Genomic DNA, 15,621 nt, shown 5'->3' on the forward strand with positions numbered 1-15,621 from the left:
TAGAATGAAAGTTTGCTTAGTATATTCAGTCTCATAACATGTCATTTGAAGTTCTGGTTCATCTCAAACTCGCCTCTGGGGTCTGATGGTGTGTCTGCTGCAGACCTCCAGGCTCCTGCTCACATGTGTTTCATTAAAACCAACCTCCTCCGCCTGCCTCACCTCCCCCAGCAACACAAATACACATTTATTGCACCGAGCACATGCTTCAAAGAGTCGTAAGTGATGAAAGCTTGCTGTGATCAACCATAAGGAAATAGAAGTTTAAATTTTGTCCTTCTGATACACTGCTGAGACGACTGATTCCCTTTATTAGAAAAGAGTGAGGAAGACAGAGAAGGTAATGATGTCTGGTATGATTAGAGTTAAAAGTAGTATGTTCTTCCAACCATTACTAAAACATAAATTAAAATGAGTCTTCTATTTGTCCTTTTCAGAGAATTTGTTATAGCTCACATTTAACACCTGATTAACAGTTAACCTGAATGTACTATACTATATAAATATTTATGATGCTGTCATTGACTGTATGGGCTTTCTCCCTGTAATTATTTCTTTGCAGTAATATATATTTGCTGGTGCTCTGGGATAGGTGTTGAATAAAAGCAAACCTTTGCTCAGTATGCACATGGTAGAAAACTAAAGCATGAGTAAATAGTAAAGAATAGAAGGTCTTCCCTGAATGTGAGACCAAATCACACCATTTTATCCTGGACTCTGCGTACCATCTACAAAGCCCTGCAGACAACCACTGAGATCTTTTCAAAGATCTTTTAGAGCTTTTCAAAAATCCCCACAAACCACATAAGCTAAGAGCCAGTCTGTTTCCGTTGATGTCACTAAGGCTCACTTGTATGTCTTGGATGAGACACATTTCAATTACGTTCTTAATGTGTCAAATGAGCTATTTCATAATAAAGTATGTCTGCTGGGGTTTGTGCTGTATTATCAAAAATCAAGAAAATATTTTGTTTTTGTTGTAGTTTTCATTCAATACATAAAATGCATGCTTTACCAAATTTTACTTCAGTTTTGCGTTTTATCTATCATTTGTCTTAATAAGAGAGAAAAAAAAGTTGAATTAAAGCTTTGAGTTCAATTCTGAGTTGAATCAAAGCTCTTATTATCTAGCTGATTTTTTTAAAAAATCAGCTTACATCCTGTTTGTTTCTGAATGCCTGGGTCATTTCCAACCTGGCTGGAAGTGAAAGGAAATTGTTTCTGTCCTATGGGTCCTGAGAGGCTGGTATGGAATGAGCCAGTGATCTGTCTCCCACGTATTATGGAGACACAGAGGTCCTTTATGGCCGCGTTGACTGGCTGTGCCGTCTCAGTGGAGGGTCTTTCTGAATGGCAGTGCTACCTTTTGTCCCAGAAGGATATTCTCTTTTAACATAGCAACTGATAAGACCAGAGTCATTTCAGCAATAAAATTACCTGTCACCTCTACTCTTGAGAGTTAATATAGTAACCAGACATCTTCAGGTCTCTTACATGTAGAATAAATGTCAGTTTTAGAAATCTAAAAGCATTAAGACACAGAAATCCTTTATTTTAAATGAACCCAGGTCATCAAATCACTGCCAGAGCAAAAGTCAGGGAAAGCAAAGGTCCCATTATCTTCAATTCAGGTATTTATTATCTGACACTGGGCAGAGCTCTGTGGTGATTCTAAGACATTTGGCCTGAATGCTGCTCTGGTTGGCCTCTCTAGGCGGGAGAAGAAGCTTAGCGCTCATTCATGCGTTGGTTCCTGCTGAGACTACTAATAGGAGGGTTAACTGGTAATTGGCTTGCCAGGAAAATTTGGGCAAGAGTCAATTTGGCAAATGGACTGAGCTTCAAGCCACTTTGCATAAACTAATGGGTAATCATCATGGGGAAATTTGCCTCTGGTAATATACCAGTTAGAGGCGGTAACCTAGGTGGTTATTATTTGGGTTTTTATTTTTTATCTTATGCTTCATCTGTTAATACAGCTTCTGTTCTAATTTATTTTCAGTCATTTTATTCATACATAGTATAACTTCTAGCCCAGAAATATCAAACATCTTTTAATTTGAGCAGAGCTTATAAAAGAAAAAAAGAAAAAATAACAACCAAGAAATTCAGAAGGGGGCAGTTTTTTTCACCAGAGGAAAAACTCAAAGTAGTTCTGTATATTAGATAGAACTCCTTCTAGGTAGGGCTTCCCTGGTGGCTTTGCAGTAAGGAATCTGCCTGCAATGCAGGAGATGCCGGTTCTGTCCCTGGGTTGAAAAGATCCCCTAGAAAAGGAAATGGCAACACACTCCAGTATTCTTGCCTTGGATCTCCCTTGGACAGAGGAGCCTGGCAGGCTACAGTCCTTGGGGTCGTAAAAGAGTTGGACATGACTGAAGTGACTAAAAAATGAAACAGAAACAACCTCTTAGGTGGCAGCTCAGTACAGTGAGGTCAGTTGCATGACAGTAGATGCATCGGGCAGAATGTGTAGTCACAAGCGATTCCAGAGTTCATGGAGTTCATCGGAAACAGCATTTATTTGTTGGCTTACAGCATGGTAGAGCATGGCTGGGGGAACTAGCTCTTACCAACCAGTATCTCTGACAAATGTTCACTGTAGATCTAATCTGCAGTGGCTGATCCTTCTACTGAGCTGGATACTGAAGCTTGCTGACAGCAGACAACACCACTGCCATCACCGCTCTGGGTTTTGGGTGGTGCTTCCCCTAGCCCTGCTTCTTTGCATCACTCATTTCCTAGTTGATGCCTAAGAGCAGGTGCATTTGATTGGCCAAGCTCAGGCCACATGCGTTCTCCTTAGGTACAAGACCAGGAAAGCAACTATTGGCTGTATTTTAGCTACCACAGGAGAGAACCATCAGTGCAAAATTCCCCTGACGTAGAAAGGAGTTTCAGCTGCTAGACAACCAAAGAAATGATGAATGGACCAGAAAAGAGCAATCAAAATATGTGTTTTATTTCATATGCCTCTTTCTTCCCATTGTAAATAATTGCAATTCATTTTGCTATTTGTACTCACTGTTTTCTGCTTCATGGTTATAATATACAAGTATAATTTAATTTTACATTGTTTTCTAGACTTTTGTTCAAGGATAACATGGTAGAGAAACATTTAAAATAACATTTTTAGGAAGAGTATGTCAGAGTCTTTGTACATGAATGATTGTTTTCAACTCCTTCCTGAGTCTATTTTTGTATAACTCATTATTACAGTTCAAAATGCATTTTGACTCCCCAGGGAGCACTGTAGATTGAGCATTAAGGGGAGCTGGAGACTGAGGTCTGCAGCTTTGAGCCAGGACGTATAGGGGAGAACAGCTTCCCTCATCCATGTCTTCTCTTGAAACTCTAGATCAAGGGGAAGGGGCAGATGAGAAGTGCAGAGCCTAACAGCTAACTGACTGGTTGTTACAGCCCCAGTAAGGAAGAAAATCTTGTACATCTTACTGTTATGTACTTGTTTACCAGGACTGGGCAGTTGCCAGTGGGGGTGACCATGTAGAAAAGAGGAAAAGGGTGCAGTGAGTATTAAAAGATTTGAGGGAACATTAAGAACTTAATTAAATGTCATAGAAGTGTTTTGTGATTGTGACAGACATGCAGTCTGCTTTCTCATTTTACAAATGACCAGAATTGCTTTCCCCTCTCTTTTCCACTTCGAATTAGAACTAATTGCCTTTACATTGCTGCTCTGCTCCCTCCTACATAGTTTTCCCTTTCATTCTGGAAAAACAGTTGTTTGGTGCCTCTTCATTCATGGCTCCCAGTCTGGGTGCTATTCTTGGAGGAACCACCCACTTTCTCACTACCAGTCAGGCTGTGTTGGCTCTTCTAAGCTCTTCCACACAACCTGCTGCTTTTTGCAAAAGGCTTTGGTGATATGCTCCATGAGCCATTACTTGAAAGTGGTTGTGAGTAGATATAAATTGGACAAAGCAGAGCAGAATCAACTGGAACTCAGTAATCTTTATGAACAAAGAGCATGGTTCCTTCATAATCACAATAGAGTGCAGTTGAGTCAGGGTGGGGGGGGAGGAAGTCTGTTCCTACCCCTAACCATCAGGTCCACAGCCCCTGGATCACTGCTCAAAACTGTCCCAGATTTGGCCTCTGAGAGCCCTTTTAAGCTACTCCTTTTGATATATTCCCATAATTCCTACAGCACATTCTTATTACAGAAGGATTTTTTTTTTTTTCTTACAGGCTCATTATACACTTTGCTTATCCCAACCCCTGGGATTAGCTATTACATACAGAAGCTGTTATTTTCATTCCTTTCTAATGGAAAGTAGAAATGAATCTAGAGCTAGGAACTTATGCATACTTATCATATTCATAAACATATTTTATATATACACATATCTATATCTTTATTTATCTATAGCGAGTTCATACTTATATTGACACCTCTGATTTTAACCCAAAACCATAGGGTACATTCTTATCCTTTATTTATTTATTTATTTATTAGTTGGAGGCTAATTACTTCACAACATTGCAGTGGGTTTTGTCATACATTGACATGAATCAGCCATGGAGTTACATGTATTCCCCATCCCGATCCCCCCTCCCACCTCCCTCTCCACCCGATTCCTCTGGGTCTTCCCAGTGCACCAGGCCCGAGCACTTGTCTCATGCATCCCACCTCGGCTGGTTATCCTTTATTTAGAACTAACTTCTCCTACACTGAGAAAGCTGCCAGTTATCATACTTCAATATATTACTCATTTACTGCAGCCTAGAACACATTGGGCTTCCCTGGTACCTTGACTGGTAAAGAATACAACTGCAATGCAGGAGACCCTGGTTCGATTCCTGGGTCAGGAAGATCCCCTGGAGAAGGGATAGGCTACCCACTCCAGCATGCTTGGGCTTCTTTGGTGACTCAGACTGTAAAGAATCTGCATACAATATGAGAGACCTGAGTTTGATCCCTGGGTTGGGGAGATGACCTGGAGGAGGGCATGGTAACCCCCTTCAGTATTCTTGCCTGGAGAAATCCCCATGGACAGAGGAGCCTCAAGGTCTGCGGTCCAGGGGGTCGCGAAGAGTCAGACGTGACAGTGGCTAAGCCCAGCACGACAGAGAACAGAGCCCATCGCCCTGTAAAAAGGCAAAAATGCAAACCTGACATTCACTACTGCTTATCCTAAAAGGGATATTTACATTAAATCTCACCTTAAAGTAAAATTTGCATAAGTGCACAAATTGATGTTTTCAAAGTGCATACACTTGTGTAACCTGTACCTCTTACAAGATAGAAAATATTTCCATTACCACTGAAAGTTTCCTGGAGTATCTTCTCAATAATTATCTCCACCACTTCAGGCAGCCACTGAACACTCCTCTGATTTTTTTTTTTTTTTGAATCGTGGATTAGTCTTATCTCTGTACTGCAACTTTAGGTTAAAAAGATGACTGCAATTAAATAATGAGCCTTCTGTGTACAAACTAAGTCTTTCAACTTTGTTTTTATTTATGAAAATTGTCTTTTCTGTTCTAGATTGTTTGCATTTCTGTGAAAGTTTTCTTTGAAAGTTTTCAGGGGTGAAATTTCATTGATTTTTAAATGTGTTGAGAATTGACATCTTTAACAATATTGAGTCTTCCAATCCATGATTATAGTATTTCTCTTGATTTGTTGAGGTCTTTGTGGTTTCTTTTAGCAGTGTTTTATTGGTTTTTGTTTAGTAGTCTTAAATGTCTTTTGCTAGGCTTATTTCTAAATATTCAGTGCTATAATAAACACATTATTTTTGCCAAACATTTCTTGCTAGTGTGCAGGTACTCAGTTGATTTTTGTATGTTGACATTGTATCCTGTGATCTTGCTAAACTTTCTTATTAGATTTAGCAGTTGTGTATATTTTATATGATTTTGTAGGCAAACAAGCATGTTATCTGTGCATAAAACCCATTTTAATTCTTCCTTTCCAAATTGCCTACCTGCCTTCCCCTTCTCTTTTCCCCATCATCTCACTGACCAGAACCATCAGAACAATGTTGATTAGAAGCCGTGAGTGAAGACTTCAAAGGCCTTTCCTTTCCTCAGGGAGAAAATAGGCTGTTTCATGGTTAAGTATGATGCTAGCTATGCTTTTTTATAGATGCCCTTTATCTCATTGAGGTTTCATTCTATTCTTTATTGAGTAGTTTTTATCATGAATGGGTTTTGAATTTTGTAAAATGGTTTATCTGTATCTATGGCTGTGGTCATGATTTTTCTCTTTATTTTGTTAATGTGATGAATCTTACTAATTGATTTTCAAATATTAAACCAACTTGGATTCCTGTAGTTAACTTCAGTGGGTAACCTTTTATCATTCTTTTTAAATATTACTGGATTCAGTTTTCCTGTATCTTGTTGTGGAGTTTTGTGTCTGTGTTCATGAGTGGTAATTTTTCTGTGAATTTTAAAATAATTGTTTTGATATGAAAGTAATTCTGGATTCATAAAGGAAATTGGAAGTATTTCCTTCTCTTTTTTGAAAGAGTATACATAAGTTTGGTTTTGATGTTTGGTTGAAGTTACTAGTAAATCATATGAGTTGAGGGTTTTCTTTAGGGGAAAATTTTTATTTGTGAATTCAGTTTCTCTTGAAGATATAAAGCTATTCCATTCTTTATGTCAGTTCTGAAAGTTGTATGCTTCAGAGGAATTTGATTTGTTGAATATTTTGACACAAGGGTTTTCATCATTATCTTTTTAATATTCATTTCATAGTGATACCCCATCCTTTATTCCTGTTACTTGTGTTTTTTTAATATCTGTTTCTTAATCTGTTTTTTAACAATATTAATGATATTTTAGATTAAAACCAACTTTTGGCTTTGTAAATTTCTCTATTGTTTGTTGTCTCTTGTATTTTCATTGATTTCTTACCTTTGCTATTTCTTACCTTTGTTATTTCTTTCTTTTCACTTTGTATTCTGTTCACTTAACTTTTCCTAACTTTTTAAGGTAACACTTAGATGATTAATTTGAGACAAAACTGTTAAAAACAATTTTACTGAAGTATAGTTGACTTACAATAGTGTGTTTATTTTCTGCTCTATTAGCAAAGTAACTCAGTTATACATTTATATATTCATTTTCATACACTTTTCCATTATGATTTTACCGCAAGATATTGAATATAGTTCCTTGTGCTGTACAATAGGAATTTGTTTATTCATCCTATATATAATAATTTATATCTGCTAAGGCAACACTCCTTATCCTTCCCTCCTCCCTCCTTGGCAAGCATGTCTGTTCTCTGTGTCTATGAGTCTGTTTTTGTTTCGTAGATAGGTTTATTTGTGTCATACTTTAGATTCCACATGTAAGTGATATCATATTGTATTTGTCTTTTTCTTTCTGACTTCCTTAACTTAATATGATAATCTGTAGGTCCATCCATCCATGTTGCTGTTTAATTCATTTTAATGACTGAGTAATATTCCATTGTATATATGTACCACATCTTCTCTATCCAGTCATCTGTCAGTGGACATTTAGGCTGCTTCCATATCCTGGCTATTGTAAATAATGCAGCTGTGAATTTAAAGGTGCATGTATCTTTTTGAGTAAGTTTTGTCTGGGTATATGCCCAGGAGTGGGATCACTGGATCATATGGCAACTCTTTTTCTTAGTTTTTTGAGGAGCTGCCATACTGTTTTCTATAGTAACTGCACCAATTTACATTCCTACCAACAGTGTAAGAGGGTTCCCTTTTCTCTACACCCTTTTTAGTGTTTATTATTTGTAGATTTTTTTTTACCAGTGGCCATTCTAACTGGTGTGAGGTGGTACCTCATTATTATTTTGATTTGCATTTCTCTAGTAATTAGCAATAACAAGCATCTTTTCATGTGCTTGTTAGACATCTGTGTGTCTTCTTTGGGAGACAACTCTTCTAAAGCAATTATCAATGTAATTTTCTATGTATTCTCTGCTTTATCTGCCTTTGAATACTCCTTTTTCACTGCATCCAACAAACTTTGATATATTATTTTTATTTTCAATTAGCTTAAATGTTTTCTAATTTCCCTTGTGATTTCTTCTTAAACTTCTGTACTATTTAGAAGTATGTTTTAATTTTGAATTTGGGGGTGTTATTAATATCTTATTGTGATTTATAATTTAATTCTCCCGTGGTCAGAGAACATATTCTGTAAGATTTTAGTCTTGTAATTTTTTGTTGGTTTTTAATAGCGCAACAAGTGCGTCATCTGTAGTCCTTGGGTATTCTGTTCCACAGCATCCATCAGGCCAGGTGTTTTTCATAGTGTTATCCACAGCTACTGTATTCTTGCTGATATTTTAGTCTAGATCTTTACAAGATATGATTGTTATTAGAAATTTATTTTTCCCTTCTATCCGTTCTCGCTTCATGTGTTTTAGAGAATGATTCAGCCATCGTCTATAATGTAGTTTCTGTTTGTAATGTGTGTTTTTCTCTGGCTGCTTCAAGGTTATTTGTTAGTTTTGTTTTCATCAGTTTTACTATGATGTGCCTAGTTATGGTTTTCTTTATATTTATCCTGCTTTGGGATTTCTGAGCTTCCTGGAGATATATATATATTTTTAACTAAATTTGTGGATTTGGGCCATATTTTCTTTTAATATATTTTTCTTCCACATTCTCTTTCTTCTCTTTTTGGAAATCCAGTTATGTGGAATTTAGACCACTTTATATTGTCCTGCAGTGAGATGCTCTTCACTTTTTCAGTTTGCTTTTACTGTTTCTCAAATTGGATACTTCCTTTTGCTCTGTTTTCATATCCATTGCTTTTTTTCTTTCCTTTTTTAGTTTTCCTCTTTCAAATCTTGTATTAAGCTCATTAAGATGTATTTTTCCATTTTAGATATTATTCTTTTATAGATTTTCCATTTGTTTCTAGTTTCCATTCCTATGCCAAGACTCCCATTTTGTTCCATCACCACGACTGTGTTTTCTTTGAAAATGGCTGCTTTAGGGTTCTTGTCTGCTAATTCCAGTAGAAGGCACCTTAAGCTCAGTTTCTATTTGAGTACATTTATCTTGTGGATCACTTAAAACTTTTTTTTGCATGTCCAATAATTTTTTATTGCATTCTAGACATTATGGATGATGTGGTACAGAGACTATGGATTCTGTTATCTTCCAAAGAGTGTAAGTAGTAAGTAGTTAACCTGATTAGATTCATAGTCCAAAATCTGACTTTTTGCAGTTGGCAATAACTAAAATGTGTGCTCATTTCTGTTAGTCGCTCAGTAGTAACCTCTGTGGTTAAGTGTGGACCGTCTCCTGTACTTGCATGCCAAGTCATGTCCAACTCTTTGTGACCCTGTGGACCGTAGCAGCCAGGCTCCACTGTTCATTGGATTCTCCAGACAAGAGTACTGGAGTAGGTTGCCATGCCCTCCTCCTGGGGATCTTCCCGGCCCAGGAATCAAGCCCATGTCTCTTGCATCTCCTGCATTCGCGGGCAGGATCTTTACCAGTAGTGCCACCTGGGAAGCCTGGACTCTCTCATACAAATGTGTAATTCAAGAGTTTACCAGTGACACTGGTGAGGTTAGTTGCAGCAGCCTTCATTTTATCCTCTGGTTCCCAGGTCAGCATAAGGGATGCTTTGTGCTTGAGCTCTTGTTGCCAATGCTGTCAGGACAGGGAATAGCCCTCACTTGAAAAGCTGTCCAAGGGCAAATCTCATCCAATGCTGTTGGTTTCTTTCTAATGGGAGGGTGCACTCCTCTCCTATTTCTGTCAGTTTTATTGCTCTCCAGAGCCTTCAAACAGGTATTTTCTTAATATTGTTTCAAGAGTTTATCATTATTATCTGCATGAGTAGATAGTCTAATAAAAGTTGTTTCACCATTACTGATAGTGAAACTTTCTCTGATGTACTTTGTATTGTTGTAATTCCTGTCTGACATAAAGACATCATCTGTGTGTTTAGTAGTCAATTCTCTAGCTCTTTGTTTGCATGTAAATGTGTTTTCACAGGGAAAACACTGAGCAATACCGACATTTTGAAATAGCACAAAGCTAACATTTTTTAGTGCTACACACAATGGTAAACACACATGTTGCCTTGTTTAATCCTGTAATATAATCACTATTGTTGCTCTCTTGTGCATTTAAGAGAACCCTCCTTTAGAGGGGAAACTTACCAAGGTTACACAGCCAAGAAATTGGGATTAGAACTTAGTGTTATACTTCTTGGCTTCCCAGGTAGCACAGTGATAAAGAATCAGCCTGCCAGTGCAGGAGATACAAGAGATGCAAGTTCAGTCCCTGGGTCAGGAAGGTCCCCTGAAGTAGGAAATAGCAACCCACTCCAGTATTCTTGCCTGAGGAGTTCCATGGACAGAGGAGCCTGGTGGACTACAGCCCATGGGATCATGAAGAGTCAGACATGATTGAGCATGCACGCATGCTGTAACTACACTTCTTACTCTTTAAAACACAAGAACTTTATCTTTGGGTCAGAATAGTCAAGGAAATTTTTTAGATATAAAAATTATTTTTTGAGTTTTGGAGTACATTTACATGCTTATTGGAAGGAACAGATAGAGAAGGGGATGTTTAATGCTCATACAGAGCAGTGTGATCACTAATGGAGCAAGTCAGAGGTGACAGGAATAATGAAGTTAATTGTTGAAGAAAGTCTGACCTTCAGCAGTTGGAAACATCTTTCCCTTAGAGTGAAGGGAAGGATGAATGGATTGATATGGCCATAAAAAGCTTAAGGGAGGAGACAGGATGTGCAGGGAAGGAGTTAGTTTGAATTTTCTTGATCAAAGAGTCTGTTAGGGGAGACTGAGAGTCACTTGAGGTGTCATTGGGTGAAGTACTGGGGAGAGTGACAGAGGTTTAAATATCCTCTGAAACAGTAAATGACAGAGGAAGCCAAGCAGAGTTAGGTAGAGTGATTGATGATTGGGGCTCGGAGCTCAATTGAGTTGGGAGCGATGTATAGTAGGTGCATCAATTATGTGATTTTCTCTGTGCTCTGCTATCTGTAGTGAGATTAAAAGACTCATGTCTGTCTGAGATAGGATTTATAAGGCACGAATGATGGAAGAACAGAGGTAAAAAAAGAATAATGGCTGCTTTTCTAGAAGTATAGTTTTCTGTTTAGATACCTGAGATTAGTTGGGTTGGAAGTCTCTTTAATTTGATTCTGAAATGTAAGAGATAAAAGTTGTTTCAAAAATCAAGTGAGATGACCCAGTATAGAAATACCATGGGCTCCATGTTTGGTGTGGTGAGGAAGACTTGAGACAGTTGGAGCCGTAAATGAGTGCCAGGATCCTGACACTGATTCACTGGACCGCATCAGGGAAATCACTAACTTGGCCTCTATTTGGCTGTTCTGTAAAGTGCAAGTAGCCCTTAAATTCTAGAAGACAACGTTTCTTTTTCCACATCAAGAGGTAGGTTATGAAAATCATATTTTAAAAATAAGATGAAAATTGCCCTGATTTGTGCTTTTTTCCTACGTTGGTTGCTAATAAGAATTTGGAAGGGGGGGGTGGTAATACACAACCTATTGAATATTTTCTCTATACTTCTAACTTTCTGTATGTCTTCCATAGCAGCCTACTTTGATGCATTTAGAAGAATTAAAAGTGCTTTAGCTATTAATAAGTTCAACTTTCTGTGAGGCACCCAGATGAATAAAATATAGGTATAAATCAAGTATAGGACAGCACTACTGTTCCTCAAATATTACCTAATCTACTTATGAAGTCAGCCCCCAAATTTCATATACAATAGAGTGTATGTGTGTGGACAAGTGTCTCTGGTTATTCTTGGGGAATTATTTGGATTCCTGATGCCTCTTTATAGGACCTATTGCAATGCTATTCAGTGACTTCTTCAAAGCAGGAAGGATCCCAAAATAAATGAATAATGCTTCTGACTGCCCACTGGGCAGTGAGCCATTCTTTGCTTTTGGTCTCATGTCTGACTGAGGGGGATGGGGTAGTGGATTTAATGGTGAGGAACAGGAACACATTCTCAACTGATGGATCATGCGAGCATTTCCTGTCTCTGTTATTGATTACTCAAAGCCAAGTTAAATAATTACTGTCTCTCATGAGAGTATATTTGTGTTTAACATCTGAGGGTGGGTGAGTCCTTTCCATGTCTTCAATCGGGTAGATCTGCTTTAACCTTGATAAACTGTCAGCCCCTTTATGGACCACCATGGAGACATTGTCTCTAGTTGGGAAGACAAGGCACGTAGACCCGCTTGGCTGCTGGAGCCCAGCTTGAGATGATCCCTCACAAGCACTTCATGGCGCATTCCCTGGAGAGAAGTGAGAAACCTGGGTGAATGTGTTAGAATTGTATCTGTGTATCAGAAAGGCCCTTGGTTGTTTGCAAGATTGATGGTTCTATGCACTGTGTTAATTTCATTAATTTAGACACAGCAGCAAAGAAGACAGAGTCCCTGCCCTCATGAGTCCTGTTCTAGTTGGGGGTAGGCAGGTGCCAACCAAAGGGTGATTCACTAAAGGATGGAAAGGAGTGTCTTCCACAGGATGGTGAGGGCAGCCTCGCTGAGAAGGTGACAGCTGAGCAGAAGGCTGAAGGAGTAAAAGAGTCAGGCTTTTGTGCCATTGGGTGTTTTGGTGCTTATTAGAAAAGTCCTTGTGGAGGTAAAAAAAGGTTTTTAAAAGCTCCTCCTCTGTGTTGATCACCTGGGCAAATGTTGTTTGGGGAAGCCTAAATCCTAGGGTCTATGGCTCAATGAGCAGACAGACCCTTCTCCTGAAGGAAAAAATGCTCTTCTTTCCAGGCAGATGGAGCCCCAGGCCTGGGCAGACACTGGTGAGAGCTGGATTTTGGTTCCTCTCACCCTTGTAGCACACTAGTCCAGCATTCCTTCGTGGAGAATCCCATGGACAGAGGAGTCTGGAGGACTACAGTCCATAGGGTCACGAAGAATCAGACATGACTGAGCATCTGAGCACCCTGGCAGCTGACCACCCTTGCGCAGTACACAAACTCCTCAGTGCAGGAGCCCTATGTGATGGGTCATGGTGGAATTTCTATGCAGACAGACAAGACCAAAGACCCTGAGGCAGGGTGATGTTCAGGAAACATCAGGGAGACCAGTGTCATGGGACCCAAGTGCAAAGGGGAACTGAAAGAGATGAGGTCAGACTTGGGGTTCACTGATACTGATTACATTTTTTATTTATTTTTTTGGTTGCACCACATGGCATTTGAGATCTTAGTTCCCCCACTACTATTGGAACCTGTGTCTCCTGCAGTGGAAGCACAGAGTCCTAACCATTGGACAGCCAGGGAAGTCCCATGACTATATTTCTAATATTTCTTATATATGAGTTAAAATAACTTTCATATATGATTTTACATGATTTTCCCAGCAAATCCTCATTTGTAAGCTCAAAGTAGATTGCCCAAAAAAAAAAAAGCTAAGTAATATGATTAGCAAGTATAGTTTAGAATTTAACCAAAATCCTGTTTTCAGCACTTTTCATTTTACAGTGCCTCAAAGATTAGTAATTCTAAGGCATTAAACAAACAAAAAAAAGTTCTCTACCAGAGTTCTGTTTTCACAGAAGCAGACCTTTCTGAACCATGTGTTGTGATTTGAAACGTCAGATTACCCTTCTCCTTTTCTATAGTTAACTTACATTAAAAAAAAAAATTCCTGTTGCTATGATTGAGATTTTTTTAATAAAACCATTAACATCTATTTTCTCATTTTAATGAGTCTCTGAAATATTATCCATCATCTCCCAACTCATTTAAAAAATGTGGCGCTTTAGCTAACCCAAGCCATACACTTGTTACAAAGTTAATACAAATCTCTCCCCATCTTTGGCTGAAAGAATCCTCTGCCTATTAATCAGGGCTGTCCTGTGCATTTCTTTCAGCTGGAGATGGAAAAGCTTCAGCTCCAAGCACTTGAGCAGGAGCAGAAGAAGCTGGCTGCCCGCCTGGAGGAGGAGCGAGGCAAGAACAAGCACGTGGTCCTGATGCTGGTCAAGGAGTGCAAGCAGCTCTCCGGGAAAGTCCTAGAGGAGGCCCAGAAGCTGGAAGAGGTGATGGCCAAACTGGAAGAGGAGAAGAAAAAGACAAGCGCGTTAGAGGAGGAACTCGCCACGGAGAAACGAAGAAGCACAGAGATGGAAGCTCAGATGGAGAAGCAACTCTCGGAGTTTGACACGGAGCGGGAACAGCTTCGTGCCAAGCTGCACCGGGAAGAAGCACACACCGCTGACCTCAAAGAGGAGATAGACAAGATGAAGAAGATGATCGAGCAGCTGAAAAGGGGAACTGACAGCAAACCCGGCCTCTCCCTCCCCCGGAAGACGAAAGATAGACGTTCCGTCTCCATATCTGTGGCAACAGAAGGACCAATGACAAGATCCGTTGCGTGCCAGACAGACCTAGTGATAGAGAGCGCTGAGCCCGTGAAGAAGTTGCCTTTGACCGTGCCCGTAAAGCCTGCCGCGGGGAGCCCCCCAGTCTCCGCCGGTGCCAAGGGGAGTGCCTGCGCCAGTGCCGCCGCGGTCAGACCGGGTATCGAGAGGCAGGTTTCCCACGGTGACTTGATAGGCTCCTCTCTGCCCACTGCCCCACCTCCAAGTGCAAACAGAATTGAGGAAAATGGACCGAGCACCGGCTCAACACCAGATCTAACCAGTAGCCCAACCCCAGTACCCAGTACAGTTTCCCCGGCCTCCGGGCACACGCCCGCCCCGCCTCCGCACAGTTTACATTCACCGTGTGCCAATGCGCCTCTGCACCCAGGTCTGAACCCACGCATTCAAGCGGCTCGATTTCGATTTCAGGGCAGTAATGCTAATGACCCAGACCAAAACGGAAACACCACCCAAAGCCCTCCATCCAGAGATGTCTCTCCTACAAGTCGTGACAACCTAGTGGCCAAGCAGCTTGCTCGGAATACTGTGACCCAAGCACTGTCGAGATTTACCAGCCCCCCAGCGGGAGCACCCCCAAGACCTGGAGCGCCCCCCACGGGGGACGTTGGCACCTACCCCCCAGTCGGTCGAACCAGTTTAAAGACTCCTGGTGGGGCCCGAGTTGACAGAGGAAACCCTCCTCCCATCCCTCCAAAAAAGCCAGGGCTCTCCCAAACTCCTTCTCCACCGCACCCCCAACTCAAGGTTATCATGGATAGCAGCAGGGCCTCCAGCACAGGGATCAAAGCTGATAACAAAACTGTGGCTTCGCCTCCTTCCACTTTGCCACAAGGGAACAGGGTAATGAATGAGGAGAATCTCTCTAAGTCTTCCTCCCCTCAGCTGCCACCAAAACCATCCATAGATTTAACTGTGGCACCCGCAGGCTGTGCCGTTTCAGCCCTGGCCACATCTCAGGTGGGTGCCTGGCCTGCTGAAACCCCTGGACTGAACCAGTCTGCATGTTCAGAAAGGTCCCTTGTCATCCCCACCACCACTGCCTCTAGCTCTTCCATACACCCTGTTAATGCCTCATCCCGTAGAGCAGGTGCCTCTGACAGCCTCCTGGTAACAGCATCAGGTAAAGGGGTTAAAATGTTATATCCTCCTTTAAGAATGTGGCCTGTCCTCTCACTTGCCTTCATTTCCTTCACATTGCCTTAAAACTTTTTTTTTTAATC

At 40.4% G+C, this 15,621-nt stretch overlaps 1 protein-coding gene across 1 annotated transcript in view; it reads left to right on the forward strand.

Moving 5' to 3' along the window:
* Positions 1 to 15,621, forward strand: part of CTTNBP2 (cortactin binding protein 2) — a 164,032-nt gene that overhangs the window by 66,137 nt on the left and 82,274 nt on the right. Inside the window, exon 4 of the mRNA XM_043463106.1 lies at positions 13,889 to 15,521. Within this exon, the coding sequence (XP_043319041.1) occupies positions 13,889 to 15,521 (1,633 nt within the window). The remainder of the gene's footprint in view (positions 1 to 13,888; positions 15,522 to 15,621) is intronic.

This window comes from Cervus canadensis, chromosome 3, assembly GCF_019320065.1.
Source record: "Cervus canadensis isolate Bull #8, Minnesota chromosome 3, ASM1932006v1, whole genome shotgun sequence".
Taxonomy (NCBI): Eukaryota; Metazoa; Chordata; class Mammalia; order Artiodactyla; family Cervidae; genus Cervus; species Cervus canadensis.